The sequence below is a fragment of the Glycine max genome, chromosome 8 (assembly GCF_000004515.6).
Source record: "Glycine max cultivar Williams 82 chromosome 8, Glycine_max_v4.0, whole genome shotgun sequence".
NCBI lineage: Eukaryota > Viridiplantae > Streptophyta > Magnoliopsida > Fabales > Fabaceae > Glycine > Glycine max.
Window position 1 is genome coordinate 39,556,779 of NC_038244.2, and position 18,592 is coordinate 39,575,370.

General features: G+C 35.1%; 2 protein-coding genes across 2 annotated transcripts; one reads left to right on the forward strand and one right to left on the reverse strand.

Annotated features, from left to right (window-relative positions):
• Window positions 1-3,516: 3,516 nt before the first annotated feature.
• Window positions 3,517-7,036, forward strand: LOC100816017 (uncharacterized). The gene is made up of 7 exons (XM_041018505.1): window positions 3,517-3,948; window positions 4,045-4,125; window positions 4,222-4,398; window positions 4,864-5,034; window positions 5,240-5,452; window positions 5,541-5,629; window positions 6,003-7,036. Exons 1-7 carry the CDS (start codon window positions 3,864-3,866, stop codon window positions 6,675-6,677), a joined length of 1,491 nt encoding a protein of 496 aa, XP_040874439.1. The 5' UTR covers window positions 3,517-3,863; the 3' UTR covers window positions 6,678-7,036.
• Window positions 7,037-9,667: 2,631 nt separating this feature from the next.
• On the reverse strand, window positions 9,668-13,814 carry LOC100816542 (uncharacterized). The gene is made up of 6 exons (XM_003531970.5): window positions 13,530-13,814; window positions 13,270-13,446; window positions 13,006-13,170; window positions 12,097-12,297; window positions 10,319-10,416; window positions 9,668-10,235 (listed from the first exon to the last, which is right to left on the reverse strand). The coding sequence occupies exons 1-6, from the start codon at window positions 13,579-13,581 to the stop codon at window positions 9,726-9,728; spliced, it is 1,203 nt and encodes a 400-aa protein (XP_003532018.1). The 5' UTR covers window positions 13,582-13,814; the 3' UTR covers window positions 9,668-9,725.
• Between the last annotated feature and the right edge of the window lie 4,778 nt (window positions 13,815-18,592).

Here is an 18,592-nt window from a genome sequence, read left to right on the forward strand (position 1 = left end):
AGGTTTCCATAGACATAGTTACCTTCAATAGCTATAGAACCTAGCTTGGTGGCAAATAGAGATGATAGAGTACCAAGAAATCCACCCATTGGTGTACGTGCAACACCAACAATACAAACATCTATAGAAATCAAACATATGAAGTCAACTACCAAATAAAAGGATATATAAACACTCTATATCTATACAAGCCAAAATGTTTCATGAAAGACATCTTGGCTTGATTGAATATGAAGATGTTTATGCTACTGGAGCCATTGATGGATGAAAATGGAATCAGCAATCCAAAAGATTAAATACGAACACATTTAGGTATAATTCTCAAGCTAACATGGCAAAATCTTTGAGAACTAATTCCATGTACGATCAGAAAATGCATAGCACAAATTGATCCCATAATATTTAACCATTTAGAAATTTGAAAAGAAAAGAAGTAGCTCAAGATTATAGGAATGTTCCTTCTTGGTTGTTTCTCATATAAATAGAAAAATAGGAACAAATAATCAAGAAAAAATGATAGTGATGTGGTTGTAAGAGAAACGCGGATCTGATAAAGTGTTAAGCAAATTAAAGAAGAAGCTTACGAGGCGAAAAAGAGAGAGATAGCTTGACTGTCGTCGTTCGAAAATGAAGGAGAAGTGAATAATGGTCGCACCATATATTGATATGAGTGTGAGTGCTTATATATGGCCTCACCACAGCCCACGACTTACGCATACCTTTTAATATAGAATGTCCAAGTGCAAATCCTTGATAATGAAAATGAAGAAGCTGAGTTTGTCGTCGTTGGCACCAACGAGGAAGGAAACGACAACGTTTGGACTGTTAGGGTAATAGAGGAGGTGGAGGCGCGCGATTGCGAGGAAGAGGGAAGTGGCATCATTTTGATTGGGGAAAGAGAAGAAGGAGGCAACTGAGGAAGCGGTGGAGGGGAGAATGGAGTAAGGATAGGAAGTGAGGAGGAAGCGGGAGGGAAAAAGATGCGGAGGGAGATGGAGACAGGGTACGAGAAAGGGGGAAGAGAAGAGAACGGAGAGGGAATTAGGGTTACAGTTAAGTTGAAGAGGAAGGGGCCGAGAGGGAGAGAATGGGAATGAGAGAGGAAAGAAAGAGTTAAAAATTAAAAACACTAACTTCTAAGATGGTTTTTGTAAAATCGTCTTAGAATGATAATTATTCTAAGACGGTTTTTGAAAAATTGTCGTAAAATGGTAGTTTTATAAAATCATCTTCATTGACAATCTCATATTCATGAAATTGTCACGGTGTGACATTCAAAAACAGTTTCTGCATAACCGTTTTAAAATGTGTGTCATAAAAAATATTTTTTTTTAGTAGTGGTGGTGTTTTCTAGGAGGATATTATTCACTTGCTTAGGGATTGCAACAAAGCAACAATGGTTTGGCAAACAATAAGTTGGCAACCAGACCCTGACTTCTTAATTGATGATGTTGTTCAATGGATCAAGAGGAATGTTTTTGGATCCAAAGGAGTGTTCTTTGCGATTATTTGGTGGTTCATTTGGAGATCGAGGAATGAAGAGGTGTTTTCAAATAAAGTGTGGACCTCTTGGTATATATATTCAACATCAGATAACATCACTTCATGAAACCATCATTAGCTTGAACAACAACCAACAGGCTCACCCTCGTCAATCCGTTTTGGTTCATTGGTCTCCCCCTCTTCAGCCTTTTCGGGAGCTCAACACCGACGAGAGTTCTTTGGGTAATCCAGGAACCTCAAGTTTTGGCGGAGTGATTCGCGATAATCTTGGTCAGTAGCAACTTGGGTTTTCTGGTTTCTGTGGCTTCACTACTAGTCTTCATGCAGAACATTTCGCGATTTACCATGGTTTGAACATCGCTTGGAACAATGATATTCAATTTTTATTTGCGAGTCTGACTCTATGATTGCGTTGAACCTGATCCATAGTAATGATACTTAGTTTCATCCCTACAATGCTCTCATTGACAAGATTTGGCAGTATAAACAGAGGTCGTGGCAGTTGTGTTTTTAGCATGTGCTTCGTCAAGGAAACCAATGTGCACTAAGAAAGGCGTGTCATCCTTGGATGCTTTGAAGTTTTGGCCCTCTTGTCCAAATCCTTTGTTGTAGATTTCTTTTGCCGAGTTTGTTTATATATATATATATATATAGTTTCCCACAAAAAAAAAAACTAACTACTATCTAACTTATAAATTTAAAATGAAAAGGAGGGGCATATTAATTACTTAGTCTGTTAGTCATAACTTCAAATTCGGTAACCCCTAAAAAAAACTTAAATTTGGTAATTATATGTTTCTAAATAATTGTAAATTTTCATATTTGAATTTATTTTAAATAATTTATCATTTAAAAATTTTCGGATAATATTTTTTTATAAATGAAATGAGATAATAAAAATGAATTTATATTATTTTAATTATTTTACATCATAAAAAATAGAATTTTATGATTATCTTAAGTAGTAATGTATAGCTTTTCAAATTAAATGGATGTTCCGGCCTTTTTTTACGAATTCTTTCTTTCTTTTTTAACGAACGATGTTTTATTAAAATTAAAATAAATAACATAATATTTAACCAATTATTTAATAAAGTACAAAATTCTTCAATAGTTAACTTTATTTTATAAGAAAAAAAGTTTTTAAAATCACAATCTAATCCTCTTTTGTGATATTAATATTTGCCTTTCCAGGACAAGTGACTATTGCAAACCATTGGCACCATATTAAAGATAACATGTTTGGAACATTCATAATGGTAACACAATCAAGTTTTGGTAAAGATAACATGTTTGGAACATTCATAATAGTAACACAATCAAGTTTTGGAGGGATAAGTGGATTCCTAATATGGACTCCCTTGAGACTATGATGGTGGATAATATCCCTTATGCTGAACCTAACCTTCCGATTTCAGCTTATGAGGATGACACTGGATGGCCTTGGCCTGCTCTTAATGTTATTATGTCGCCTCAGATTTGTATAGAACTATTGCCATTAATCCCCCTTCAATTCGCAAGGTCTGGATGATGTGCCAATCTAGAAGTGTGCTAAGGACAAGTTATTTTCCATAAAAGCCGCTTATCTTTTCCTTACACAGAATGTCAGTGTGTCTCGAATGTTTTTAGGGTTCAGAATAAAAAGATCCCTAAATAACAAAAACATATTTCATGGGTTTGCTTATGAAAGGAAGCATGGACACATGATTGATTCTGACTTGTGTCCTAGACGCAAGAGGGATGTTTCTCATGCGTATTCCTTAGTCTCCCCCCCCTTAATAATAAAATATTCTGTCACACACAAACGCAACGTGAAAATCAAATCCATAAGGAATATGATTATTTATTAAATATACTATATTAATAAATAATAAATAATGGTCAAACAACTTACCCTTGTCTCCCATAAAAAAATTAAAAAATACAGTACTGGAAATCTGGAATAAACTTTGAACCAACAATTTAAATTTAAGACATCATTTAAAGCCTGTTGTCGAAAAACACTCCGAATTTAAGACATCAATATCAATTAAAGGGTCCCTCTCTCTTTCTCTCTCTCTCCCTCTCTCTCTCCCCCCTTTGCTTTTGCTCTTATTTTATGCACTGTACCTTTCCTCCTCTCTCTTCTCCTCTCTGCCTTTTTCCCCCTTCACTCAAAAACCCACTCCCTTTCCTTTCCTTTCCTTTCTGCTAAAACATTACCCCAAAAAAAGAGACATTCCCAGTTTCCTTTCCTTTTCATCTTCTTTCTCTCCACACCTTTGAATTAGGGTTCTTCTCCCACTCTCTTCAGTCTTCACCACCATTGTTGAAACGTCACAACATTCTCCATAGCTTCACCCTTCTTCGGATCAGCTCAAATGGGTAAGCACAAACTTCTCTTGCTGGCCCTCACTCTCCACCTTCTCCATGTCTCAGCTGCACCTTCCGCTACTTCCCCAGCAAGTAAGACCCCATTCACTTGTGCTCATTCTCTCGCTTCCGTTTCATCAAAGTTTGCTTCTTTTGCTCATAGATAGCTCTGTGTCTTCTTGGTTTCAGAAATTGTTAGTGGGTTTCTCTCCAATGCCGTGCCTGCTTTCACCAAGTGGGTGTGGTCGCTCAAGGCCACCACCAAAACGGGTGTGGATCTGGTGCAAGTTTGGTTTTTGGCTTTGGTTTTGGTAGATGGGTTTTGAAGGTTTGAAATGTGGGTTTTTTTGGGGTTTTTTTTTGCAGCGGTTTCGAGCAGGTCGATGATGAAGTTCGAGAGTGGGTACAACGTGGAGACTGTGTTTGATGGAAGCAAGCTTGGGATCGAGCCTTATGCTGTGGAGGTGTTGCCCAATGGGGAGCTTCTCATTCTTGATTCGGCTAATAGTAACATTTATAGGATTTCATCCTCGCTTTCTTTGTGTAAGTGTGTCACAATGTGGTTTTTGATGGTGGCTTGTGGTTCTAAGTGATTGGTGAAATCCACTTTGTTTAATTGTGATGTTTTGGAAAAAAAATCATAGGTTTGTTGCTGTTGTTGAGAATTTGAAAGTTCAGCTGCCTTTTGCTGGATCTGGAATGGCGATTAGTTAGTTTTAGGCATATCTAGATTGCTGTCAGTTTGAGTTTGATCCGTTGCATCATATTTTCTGGTGTTTGCATAATGTGATTCTAGATTATGCAACATGATTTGTGATATCTCAGTCACTTCAATTCATGATTATGAGCTGAATGAAAATGCATTGCATGATTATAATGCATTTTGAACTATGTGTCTATGGGACTTGTCTTTTGAGTATAATTGCAGTGCGACTGTAAAGTTTCTTTTGTGTATGTATACATTGTAAGGTGCACCTGATGAAGATAATGTTCGTTGCAATTGTGCAGACAGCCGACCCAAGCTGGTTGCAGGATCAGCTGAAGGGTATTCTGGACATGTTGATGGAAAACTCAGGGAGGCTAGGATGAGTCACCCAAAGGGGATAACTGTTGATGACCGAGGAAATATTTATGTTGCAGATACTACGAATATGGCAATTAGGAAAATTAGTGATTCAGGTATAATAATCTTTCTCCCCCTCTCCCTCTATGCATAGTTAGTATCATAACTATTACATATACTTATCCTTTCTGGAAATTGTAGACAGCTTACAAATCCTATATACGTGTACTCTTACAATGATATTGTAGGCCCGGTTTGATTATATAATTGTTACCGCATGAGTCAAATGTGGGAGCTTTTCATTGAAGATTTCTATTTCAGGGGTCACGACAATTGCTGGTGGAAAATGGAGCCGCGGAGGGGGCCATGTTGATGGACCAAGTGAAGAAGCTAAATTTTCTGGTGACTTTGATGTGGCTTATGTTGGAAGTAGCTGTTCGCTACTCGTCATAGACAGAGGAAACCGAGCCATCAGGGAGATCCAACTCCATTTTGATGATTGTGCTTATCAATATGGCAGTGGATTCCCACTTGGTAAACTAAATCATACATGATTTTCTGTAGAAATTCTGTCAAGTGTTATTGTTAATCAAATTTAGACTGATTGCCTTCAATGTTACAGGGATTGCAATGCTTGTTGGGGCTGGATTCTTTGGTTACATGCTGGCATTACTGCAGCGTAGGCTTGGTACAATTGTGTCATCCCAGGAAGTTAGTGCTTAGTCTTGCCTTATTCCATCTCAAGCATTGCACTGAATGAGACTGATAGTGATATAGACTTTTTTATAACTAAAATAGTCATTAATGAATATGATTGTCCAATTTTAGCATTTCGTGAATAAATTAACTTGCACCAGACATTCTGAATTGTTTGAGAACTACTGTTCTTACACTTTGCAGTAAAAAGCATCTTGTTACTTCCGTTGAGAGCTACATAATGGAATATCTATCTATAGTTTCAAGTTATTACATTTTAACTTTGCATTACCTTTGCAGTGATGGGATGGCAACTACAGCCTCATGATACTGTAGATGCATGCTCATGAAGAGTCTATAATCCATCTCATGTTTTTTTTTTTTGCAGGCTCAGGTTCCAGTAACAGTAACATCTTCGGTTCCTCCAAGTCCATATCAAAAGCCCTTTAAATCTGTCAGGCCTCCTTTAATTCCAGCAGAATGTGAACCTGACAAGCAGGAAGAAGGTTTCTTCGGATCCCTTGGGAAGCTTATTGCCAACACCGGTGTGTCAATGGTGGAGATAATGGGAGGACTATTTCCTTCTTTCAGAAGAAAATCCCTGAGCTACCAATTTCAACGACAACCACTTATCCAGCAACCTCAGAAGCAAGTTAATGCTTGGCCGGTGCAGGAAAGCTTTGTGATCCCCGACGAAGACCAGCCCCCTTCCATCGACACAAGGGCCCCAACCCCACGAAAAACCTATCCTTTCATGTCCAAGGATGCAGAGAAAATGCAACAACTGCGACAAAGCCGAGCATTCTACAGCGGATGGGATGGAGATCTCCAGCAGCAACAGCAACAGAAACACCATCATCGCCATCAGTACCGCTCGTCAATCCCTCACACTTACTATGAGCAGAGCCATGAGACAACCAATGAAATAGTATTTGGGGCAGTGCAGGAGCAGGATAGGAAGCAGGAATCTGTGGTTATCAAGCCTGTGGATTATGGGGAATCAATGTATGAACAAAATATTCGGTCTAGAATGAGTTCCATGGGTTATGGTTACAGGTATTGAGTATATAACAGCTAGGAAGTTTAGATTTTTAGAAGTAATGATCTCAATGGAGAGGGAAGAATGAAATCAGGTATAGGTAGTGGTATAATTAATGATTTCTTTCAGTGAGATATTAGTAAGAGGAAGGCGGTGGTGCTGATCATAATGTTAATTGTTTTATTCAGTTCTGCCAAATGGAGGTTGCTATGGTGTGTAGTGTAAGAAGCAACTCTGGCAATCATGAGGGTGGGGAGGGATCAAGAAATTTTGCATGCTATTTCTTCTGATGATCTCATTATGTTTAAATGTCCAATAGTACTCTGAAAAAAATTGTAATTTCTTTCTTTCTGTTCTTTAATTACATTTCCTAAAGACTAAAATCAAGAGTCTACAGTACTAATTTACATTAATTTTTTAAAAGAGTAAATTACATTAACACTTAAGATTTTTTTGGATTGCACAAGATATCTTTTCTTTTTTAACTTTTAGAACCATCTATTTTAGTGTTAATGTAATGTTTTTTCAAACATTAAGAGGATTAGTGTAGGAATATAAAAAAAAAAAAAAAGAGAATGGTGTTATATGTAATTAAAAAAAAAATCAGGGGATGAGTATAGGTTTTTTTTTTTTAAAATGGAATTGGCTTTAAACAAGAAGGTATTTATTTTTAATTTATAGTTAGTCAATATCATAATATGCGTTAAATTAAGACGAATTCTAATAAGTGGTTTAAGTATGTTGTTTAATGAATCAAAACTGATGTTTTAGAAAGTATTATTAATGTACTTTTTATTGTATTTCAAGTTTCAACCATGTTTTTTAATAATTTTATTCTTTATTGAATATTTTTAGTACATCGATTAATAAGGTTTGTAAATATAGTAAATTTATTTTTACCTATTCATTTTAGATAAGTAAATTATAATATGCATTTGAAGTGAATTTCTTGTTGAAATTGGATTTATATGGATGCCAAGCTTGAAAGCGTTGCCCAGACATTTTGCTGACTAGAGTCTAAATTGAAGCGTCTTTCGGTGAGTTAAGGTCAGGTGGCTAGATTTTCTAAATTAATTAACACGGATTACGATGTGTCGATGTGACACGAATGGAGTTCCCCTAGTAGCATGTGAATGAAATCGTCACAATTTCATTACTTTATATTTAAAAAAAAAAATGGGTTAAGGTACGAATATTGAATGATAAAATAAATAATTAGAAATTTAGAATTCACTAACATGATGTCATTCAATTATAGATTTTCATCACGATTAGATTATAGGATTATGTAATACTTATTTTAAAAGTTATATTTAAAATATTTTTAATGAATATTGATAAGAAAACTTTACACCAGTGTATAAAAAATAAAATTGTAAAAAAAATTATGAAAATAAAATATTGCATTACAATTTAAAAGGAAAACATAATATTTATTTTAAAAAAGAAGATAAAAATTATAATGCTTTGAACATATTGAAGCAAGAATGTAGCAACACTTTTTTTAGTATTGTCTTTCTAATACATTTTTAATTGGTTGAAAATTATATATCATACTAAATTAAGAATGAGATTCATCAGATAGAAACTAGAGCTCATGTTTAGTGAAACTCACAAATTTCATTCAATAAAAACTATGAAAAAAATTAAATATATGACAAATAATTTTAGAAAATTGAACAAAAATTCAATTTAATTTAGTTGTAGATGGTCTTTTAGAAAAATCAATGTCAAATTAACATTGTTTATTTATTTTTATCTGTAAGAACCAAAAACAAATTTGTAATAACTCATGCATTAGGTTTAACTTACTGAAATAGAGTTCCTCACATTATTTAATTTAATTAGTATAATTGTAAAAAAAATCTTATAACTAAGTTTAGATTTTTATTTTAATTTAGAATTTTAGAATGTGCTCGGCACATTATGTCAAGTAATTTTATATTATAAAGTTAAGTCTTTACTTTTAAAAGGTAGATGTTTTTTTGTCTGTGTCAAGTAATTTGTTATTATTTCATACTTATTTTACTTTTTTAAAAAAATACCATTAATTGTTTACTTTATTTTTATACCAAAAATTTATTTCATGTGAAATCTCAATTATATCTATAAGATTTGAAATGTTGATGTAATAAGTTAGGATTTAATCATGATAAAGATTAGTTATAAACAAAACTAACTAAGGATACTTCACATCAATATCATTAAAAAAAAAATTGAGAATCAATTGATATCATAAAAAAGAAAAAAAAAAAAAAAAAAAGAGGTTCATCAATTGAATATTTGACTTAAAGCCTTTTCCTAAGGAAATAATCCAGGTTTAGATGTATGCATAGGACAATAAGTGTGCATCGAAAAATGCAAGTCATGGAGAGATCTTTTCTTGTTTTATTGTTGAATTTGATTTAAAAAGAAAATTATCTACTTCATCTGGCTAGTTATGAGTTCAAGTCCAGAGAAATTCACTAAAATTAATATATCAAAATTATATGTACGTACTATAGTGAACGGACTTTTTTTAAGGAACTTTTTTTCTACAATACGGGTAATATTTCCTGCATTTGTTCGAGTATATTATTTAATTTTCTTAATTTACAAACCTAGACTCAACTTCACACCTTTACTTGAGCCAAAATTGCTCTTATACCATATATAAGACATCCTTCCAATAGTTCCAGGTACGCGACATTTAATTGCTTAATTCTTAACCACGGCTTATTATCCTTTCATTGACAAGCTTAACTAATTGTTTTCCGCAGAAATTATCCTATTCAGTATGGAGCAAGTTTTCATTTGGAAGTTCAATGATATTTAAAGGTGCAGATATCCATACTTGGCATGGTTACTACTCAGGGTGTGTTTGGTTTAACGTTAAGTTGAACGGACACATTCCTATGCATATTTTCTGAGAAGTAGAAATTTGTAACTTATGATTCAACGACCATTTGGGGTCACTCAACAGTAAACCAAACACATACTATTAGATAGCAAAAGAAGCCAAAAAAGATGGTTGCTGGTGACAAAATATATGCATGCTAGTTTCATAACATAGTTCATGTCTTACAAATAACTTCATCTACGCTTCACAATACCCATTTTACACACAGAAGATTCTTGACGAACAATGTTATTGTTATCTTTAGGTGTCTCTACAAAGCCCATGTTAGCCTTCATCATGACATCACCTTCATAGCACACATTCCTCCTTCCTATGCTATCATTTCCTTTGTTAAAGGTTGCCTTGCCATTGTTTGAATCTTCATCAAAACTCATCAAATCCTTCAATTGGTCATAATACTTACCTGACTTTGTTACCTCACCGCTATTGCAGGCATCTAAATCTAGCAAAGACACTGATTCCAGATGTGGCCTTGGAGAAACTATGTTGATTCTAATTCTAGACATGCAAACAAGATGAGAGAGACTCAATCTCCAAAAGCTCATCAGGATTTTGTAAACAGAGGAGCAACTGCAGCTAGCAATTGCGCTTTTGGCGCCGAAGAAGAGCGTCTGTGCTAGCTTCCCCAGACTGGTTAGGTAACGCTTCCATGTCTCGGTGAAGTGGCAAGGGTTGGTGCCTTTCTGTCTACACAGTTTTCAGTTGGACAAGGTGTAAGTAATTTTACTCGGCAATATATCATCTTAACAAGTTGAGAGGAACTTACATTAGGGATGATGTAAGGACGCACCACAATTCCAATTACTAAGCCAAGTAAGCATGAAAGTCCTAATCCAAGAGTCCAAGTCATAACTGCACCTAGTCCTGGACAAAAGAAGTTTTTTTTTCACATTATAGTCGAATTAGTGTATCTAGGTTAGATTAAGGCAAGGTAATAATTGAGCAAGGGGGAACTTAATATAAAGCTCTTGCTTCCAGGATGGTTGAGACTTAAGAGGAACTGTCACTCCAAGAAAAAAGAAAGTAGAGATGAAATCTAATGAATAAGAAAAGATAAAACAAAATTTTAATTGCTTTGTGAAATTAATCATCAACAAGAATCATGGAAAAAAGCAAATGAATTATCTAAAATAAAAAACATTTGGCATAACAGTTAGGTGTGATGGTGGTTGAATTTTAATAGAGAAAATAGGTATGGACAAGGTGGATATTAAGATTATCCATTTTTAATAATGTTTTATTTAAGTGGAGAGAGGCAAAAACTGCAAAAGTACCCCTAAAACCAAACATGAGGAAGAGAGAAGTTTCAGTCAAGGTTGTTTTTGGAATTGTGCAAAATGTAGATGAAGTTAAGAGGTGGCCACTTGTTTGCCTAAATGCAGGGAGAAAAATTCCCGTGTTGAAAGTGACACAAGAGACATTGGTCCCCACTAGGTTTCATTCTGCCCACTTGTTCCCAAATTCCAAACAGTAGAGCAAATATACACTCCCATCTTTCACCTTATCAACTGCCCCATTTCTAAACAGGAACCTTCATTTGCATAACTCAAGTAATGAAATAATTGATGGAGTGATGATTTATATTTTCAAAATTTTAAGTCAATAGAAAGGTTCATAAGTGAATGACAATTACAGCCTCAGGTTGAAACTGTTTGCCTTTGCTATGTTCATGAATCATGACATGTTTCTACAAATATTACAAAACATACAAGCGTCATAGCCTTGGCGCAATAGAAGAAACCATATCAAGTATATTTATGTCTGTGCATTCACTTAAGCTATTATACTATTATTACCTTATTGTTTGGGTTAAAAAATGTACTAGACACTAGTGCAAGATTTACACACTCACACCATGTAGTAGCCCACTTACAACAGTTTATTTAGATCAAATAACCACTTAATTAGATGTATTTATTATAATTTCTGTTAGCATGACATTAATTTCAATCAAGGTGGATTATTATTTTGATAAAAATGAAGTTGGACTTTCAATCTTGAACATGACTATATGAAAATTTCAAATGCAATCAGGCATTGCAAAGATGGATTTACTGAAATCTTCATTCTACAGACTTATTTATTTGTGTAAGATTGATTTAGTTAGAGATGCTTTAAGCTAAAAAGAATAGGAAACACAACTTAACAACAGTGATATTTATGCACCTCTACAGTACTTCAACTTCACTTCCACCTCACTTTTTCTTTTTATCACACATCACATCTCTCACTTTCTCTCTCCCCCTTTATTTTTGAGTAGTGATATGGGAACACTTCATCATTCCAAACACCTCATTAACCCCTACTATTTTTCTCTCTTTTTTCCTATCATATCATATTACTTATCATACTTACACTTTTCTCTGGTCCAACTAGAATGTAAGTGTCTACCAATTCTTATTCCTTTTTTTTTTCTTTCTGTCTCTCTTCCTTCCACCTCCTACACCTAAAAAATGGGGTGTACACTCATCTAAAATTTGTAAAAGTTAAAAAAAAATATACACACTAGCAGATATACACATGCCCCAAATTCTAAAATCTCACCAGGTTTAGAACCAAGGGTGCAATCCTCCTCCATCAAATTAATCTGGCGGACCAATCTATGCATGTGATCTGACACGAGCAAAGCACACAGCCCAGGAATGAAAGTCAGGTCAAAATCATTTGAAAATGATGCATTAAGTGCAGGCCCATCCTTTGTTCTTGACTTTTCTGAGAACTCTCCCCCAGCAATCGTGGTCACACCTAGTCAAGATGAAATCAGACAAAAGGAATGTTCAACACAACCCATGAGACTTATCATCCAAGTCATTCATTTAAAAACAATCATTAAGCTACTCTAAGCTAAAGCAAAAACTGGAGGCCATCACATTCAACATTTTACATAAATAGTTTGGCCCACGCTTTGCTTGTAGAGTGAAACTTCCCTCTTCATCTGCTCTCTCTCTCTCTCTCTCTTCCTCTTTTCATGCAACTATGGAATTGGCTCTTCCGAAATAAGCAACTCGCTTTAGAAAATAAAGAAATTTCAGTCATGGTAAAAAATTAACTATTGATATTTCAAGACATTCATTATTTATTAAGCATGCACATTTAATATGACAGTTGATTTTAGTCTCATTTTAGGAGTCAAATCCTACAACTACTTGTCCAAAAACAGAACAGATGCATTTTTTGGGGGTACCACATGAATCCTCTGCAGGAAGTCAATCTTGTCAGGTAGGATCATCATGGACAACAAAGATTTTCCTTCGAGTAATTTAATGCAATTAAACGTCCAAGGTTCAAACTTGAGATCGCTCATTAAGCTAGAATAACTTCGTGCAAGTTTATTCACGCATTTGGTAGTAAATAGATGCATTTTCAATCAACATCATGCAATCCAAGACAATTAAACGAAGCCAAAGACAAACTTTAATTGCAACCAAATTAAGGAATTATTTACAAACATACCCTTGGCACTAATTTTCCTTATTGCACGGTTGGACTTATCAGCAACATACACATTCCCTCTCATATCAAAAGCAAAGCTTCTGGGTTTGGCGAACCGAGCAGAACCCACGTCCCCATCAGAATACCCCACAGACCCATCGCCAGAAAGCCTCGTGAAAACGCTTTCTGCCACAGAATAACGAAGAATAACCGCAAAATATCAACAAAAATCGAAACTTTGGCACACCCCAGAAGACTAAAAAAAAGAAAGGGAAAGAAAAGAACCTTCAGTAATGGGGAATTGCGCCGTGTAGAAAGTGCTGTTGACGGAATCGAGAAGGATGAGATCGGAGGAAAAGGGTCGCTGGAGAACGGTGAAAGGGAAGATGTGAGGCTTGTGGCCGTCGAATACGGTGGTCACGGTGTAACCCTCTTCGGTGATGACGATTTCTTTGGCGTTAACTAAAAAATTGAAAGGAAAAAAAAGAAATAAAGAAATGAGAAATGGAATTGGAAGGAAAAGGGAGAATGAGGGAATGACTTACCGTGTGAGAGGAAGAAGAGAGTGAGTGTGAGGAAGGTGGAAAGTGAAGCCATTATTCACTTTGCTGCAAGAGTAAGCACAAGTTTCAGTGTTAGTACTTAGTAGTGATGGAAAAAGGAAGGGTTCCTTGTGGGCGAAGTAGTGTAGAAGAAAAGAAAAAGTTTGGTATTTTTTTATATTGCAACTTGACCAGAGGCCCTCTGCTCTCTAGTCTCCCCTCCTCTGTGCAAGTGCAACTCACTCCAAGTTAAGATATTTTTATCTTCCCTGGACCAATATTTTGATTTGGGCACATTTTCTTCTTTGGGTTTCTTTTAGAAAGAATTTCCCAGACTAGGGCTGTTTTGGAGGTATTTCTCAGGGGGGGTTGTTTTGTACGTAGCTGGCCATGCATGGCACCAGTGCTGATGGCGCCTTCGACAAGGACGAGCCACGTGGCCATGGAAACGCCATTCCCAGCAGCGCGTCCCCTTTTGCTGAGGTGGCTTTGGAAGCGTCAGCAGTAGTGGCGACTTGGTGAAGGCTCAATCAAACGCGTAGCCCTAGGTTGCAGCGTTGCAAACTGGCCTGCAGAGTTGTAGGGAAGCGCCTGTGGTGGTTGCGATTTTGGAAGAGGGAGGTGCCATTGATTCCTGCGACTTACATGAAAACGCCAATGGTGATGGCGTTTGAAGGTGTTTAAATACCCGACCAATACCCAGAGTCTTGTACATTTGTTCTGCGCTTTCCCTTTGAACATTTTACTTTCGTTTTCGTAGTTTTGGCATTTTGGTGACTTTGGAAATTTCTGTGGTATGAAGCATTTTTTTAAAAAAAATTATATTAGCTTTTATGTTTTTTCTTCAGCGCTTTCCCTTTGAACATTTTGCTTTCGTTTTGGTAGCTTTGGCATTTTGGTGGCTTTGGAAATTTCTATGGTATGAAGCATTTTTTTAAAAAAATTATATTAGCTTTTATGTTTTTTCTTCCCTTTGAACATTTTGCTTTCGTTTTGGTAGCTTTGGCATTTTGGTGGCTTTGGAAATTTCTGTGGTATGAAGCATTTTATTTTAAAAAAATTATATTAGCTTTTATGTTTAAAAGGCTTGTTAGTGTGTGTTTAAATGTCAAAAATAAACAGAAAAATTGTGTAACGATGTTTATTTGAAGAAAATATTTTGAATGTGAAATTTGTATTATTTTTTTAATTAAATTAGGTTGGTGTTGATGAACGTTTGAACTTTGAATAAAAAAAATTATAGATGATATTTATTTGAAGTAAGTATTTTAAGTACGATTTTTTTTTAATATGAAGTTGTAGTATTTTTTTAATTAGATTCGGTTGGTTTGTTGGTGTGTTAAAAATTTAGAAACGTTGAACTCGAAAGTGTTATTTGATGCTTTGTTTTTTCTCGTACTACAAATATTTTATTATATTTGTAGTAATTTTGTAATTACCTTTTTCCATTTTAAAGTTATTAATGGTTAAGATTAATTATTTATACTACTAACTTCGCTAATGAATTATTAAATTTTCTGTTAATAATGACTTTGTTGAAATTGTTCATTTTTTATAAGTTTGTCCCATAAAATTAATTTGAAGTTAATTAAAATTTTTTAAAAGAGAAATTGAATGTGAAGTTCCAATAAAGAGATCTTTTGCGATTACATTTTATTAGTTTTGATTAAAAGTTTTATAAAATCGTTTGTGTTATTTAAGTGTGTTGATGTGAAATTTATTTAAAGTTAATAATTTTAATTACATCTTGATTAGTTTAAAATTACTACATTGAACTTGTTAATTTTTTTAAAGTGTCTTAATGTGAAATTGATTTGAAGTTTTTTTTTTAAATAAAGTTTTATTTTGAAGTTTCAGTAATGACTTTTTGTGATACCCATTTTGTGATTTATTTGACGTGTTAAAATATTGTTTTTGTAGGTACACGATGAATTCGGTTATAACAGTGTTGTATTTCAATGGAAGGGTATATGAAGATAATGATGGTGTAATATTTGAAGGCAGTAAAAAAGCGATTCAGATTAAACGTGGAATTAGTTTCAATGCTTTGAAGAAAAAAATTGGAGATAAGGTAAAGTTACAAAATAATGAAATTATTTCTGCTATTAGCTGTAGATTTTTAGTGTCAGGAAAATATATTGCCTTGCAAATTTGTGATGACGAAGACATTGAAACAATGTTGGAAAGTTTTAAACAACAAGACCAAATGTCAGTTCTGGAATTGTACATAGAAAAGGATGTGGCTGGTGGTTCAATGTTTCATTCTGCCAATTCGCTTACATCATGTGGAAATTATTTATATAATGATGAGACACAACCGGCAACAAATATGAGCAATTTACATATTGACGAAGACGATGATGATGATGATGATGATTATCTTGTGTCTAACTCATACGTTGAAGAGTCTTTAGACGAAGATGACAGTATTGACGGTATATCTGATACAGACGATGAAGTCACCAACATTCCTCAACCAGTAAGAATTGTTCACCCAGCAGAAGGTATAATTTGTTGTATAAAAAAATTAGACAATACATTTATCATTTGATGACAATTGTATTTAATGCTAAATAAGTATTATTTGATTTTTTATTTTATTTTGAACTGTTAGGTGCACAACGAATAGAAAATCCATTTTGGAATGATGTCTTACATTATAACAATATCAACTGGAGTTATCCTGATGAGGAGGACATTTGCGGTTTGGAGATGCCGTCGACCTTTAATGTTGGCCAAGAATTATATGTTGGCATGGAATTTGATAGTAAAGATGCGGTCAAAAATGCTGTCAAACAATATTTTATAAAGGTGCATCAAAGTTTCAAAGTTGTTGAAAGCAAAACGAACAAGTATGTGGTTTGTTGCGTGAATAAAAATACAGAGTGTCCTTGCCCTTTCTATATGAGGGCAATTTTATCTAAAAAAACAGATACGTGGAAAGTCACACAATGGGGTGGACCACACACATGTCTGAATATGACCATGACACAAGATCACGAGAAACTTGATTCAGATTTAATTGCCACTTGTGTAGTAAGTACGTATTTTATGTTCATATTATGTTCATTTTTTGTTAATTTTCATTTAAATTTTGTTATGTTATTGACAGGCATGATCAGAGAAGTCCATCAATAAAAATTTCTTTGATTCAAGAGAGGATTAATAGTGAATTTGCGTACAAGGTGTCGTACAAAAAAGTTTGGTTGGCGAAACAGAAAGCCATTGCAATTGAATATGGCAATTGGGATGAGTCATATGCGAAACTTTCGTCGTGGCTAACACACATGCAAAATCATTCTCCTGGATCATATTTTCAAGTACTACATGACAATTTTATCGTTGGGAATACGATTAGTCGCGAACACCGTCAGTTTCATAGAGTTTTTTGGACTTTTGGGCAATGTAAAGAAGCTTTCAAGTACTGTAAGCCAATCATACAAGTTGACGACACACATTTGTACGGCAAATACCGTGGGACCCTCTTAATGGCCACATCATAAGATGGAAATGGTGGTGTCCTTCCTCTAGCATTCGCGATGGTTGAAGGTGAGACGTTGACAGCGTGGTCATAGTTTTTGGCACACTTGCGTGAACACGTCACTGATAAAAATGGTATTTGTCTGATATCTGATCGACACGCGAGTATAAAGTCCGCTGTCGCTAACGAAGCACTTGGTTGGCAACCTCCCCACGGTTATCATGTCTATTGCGTGCGACACATAGCAAGCAACTTCAATCGGAAATTCAATAACGCCAAACAAAAAGAAATGTTGAAGAAGTTGGGTAAGATTTCATATTTGACGGTCACGTTTATTTAACTTTCATATATACTTAAAATTGTTATTCATAACTAATTTTATGCAGCCTACACTCCTTGCAAGCACATTTTTAATCAAGGTTTAGAAAAATTTCGTGAACTGAGTCCAACCATAGCAACATGGATTGATCGCATTTCAAAGGATAAATGGACGATGGCTTATGATAGAGAAGGACGTCGATATGGCCACATGACAACCAACCTCTCAGAATGTATCAATAAGGTTTTGAAGGATTGTCGCAACATTCTCATAACAGCCTTGGTCAAATCAATGTACAGTAGGTGTCGAAAGTACTTTGTTGAGCGTGACCGCCAAGCCCAGAGACAGTTAAATGAAGGGCAAGTATATTGTTCAAAGCTTGTTAAAGAACTTAGAAAAAATCAAGAACAAGCTTGTTCGCACATCGTTCGCGTGTATGACATCCACTCCACAAGGTTTGAAGTAGAGGAGACCATCAATCCTATTATGCAACGTGGTGGACAAAAGTGGGCAGTTAACTTGAACGGTTATTATTGTCAATGCGAAAGGTATTCTGCGCTTCACTATCCATGTTCACATATTATTGCAGCATGTGGTTACGTGAGCCTGAACTACTACCAATATATAGATGTTGTTTATACAAATGAGCACATCTTAAAAGCTTACTCCGCACAATGGTGGCCTCTTGGGAATGAAGCGACTATTCCTCCTTCTAATGATGCATGGACACTTATCCCTGACCCAACCACAATTCGTGCGAAAGGTCGGCCAAAATCAACAAGGATAAGGAATGAGATGGATTGGGTCGAACCATTTGAGCACCAAATAAAATGCAGTAGATGTGGAGCCGAAGGGCATAACAGGCGTCGCTGTCCAATGCAATCTGAGCGTGGGAGTTGTTCAAATCATTGATTTATGTTAGTCGAGTGACTTGTATTTGTTTAAGTTCTCTTCAATGTATTGAATTTGTGGGGTTGAATAAATTTGTTAGTTAAAAACATTACTTATTTTGGTTTGTGTACATTAGATATTTGTGGGTTTCAATGAATTCGTTACTTAAAAACACATCCATAAACCCTAACACTAAACCCTAATCATCAAACCTAACCCTAACACCTAAACCCTAAGCCCAACACACTAAACCCTAAGCACAAAACACCTAAACCCTAAGCCCAACATACTAAACCCTAAGCACAAAACACCTAAACCCTAACCCCAGCACACAAACCCTAACCACAAAACACATAAACCCTAAGCCCAACATCG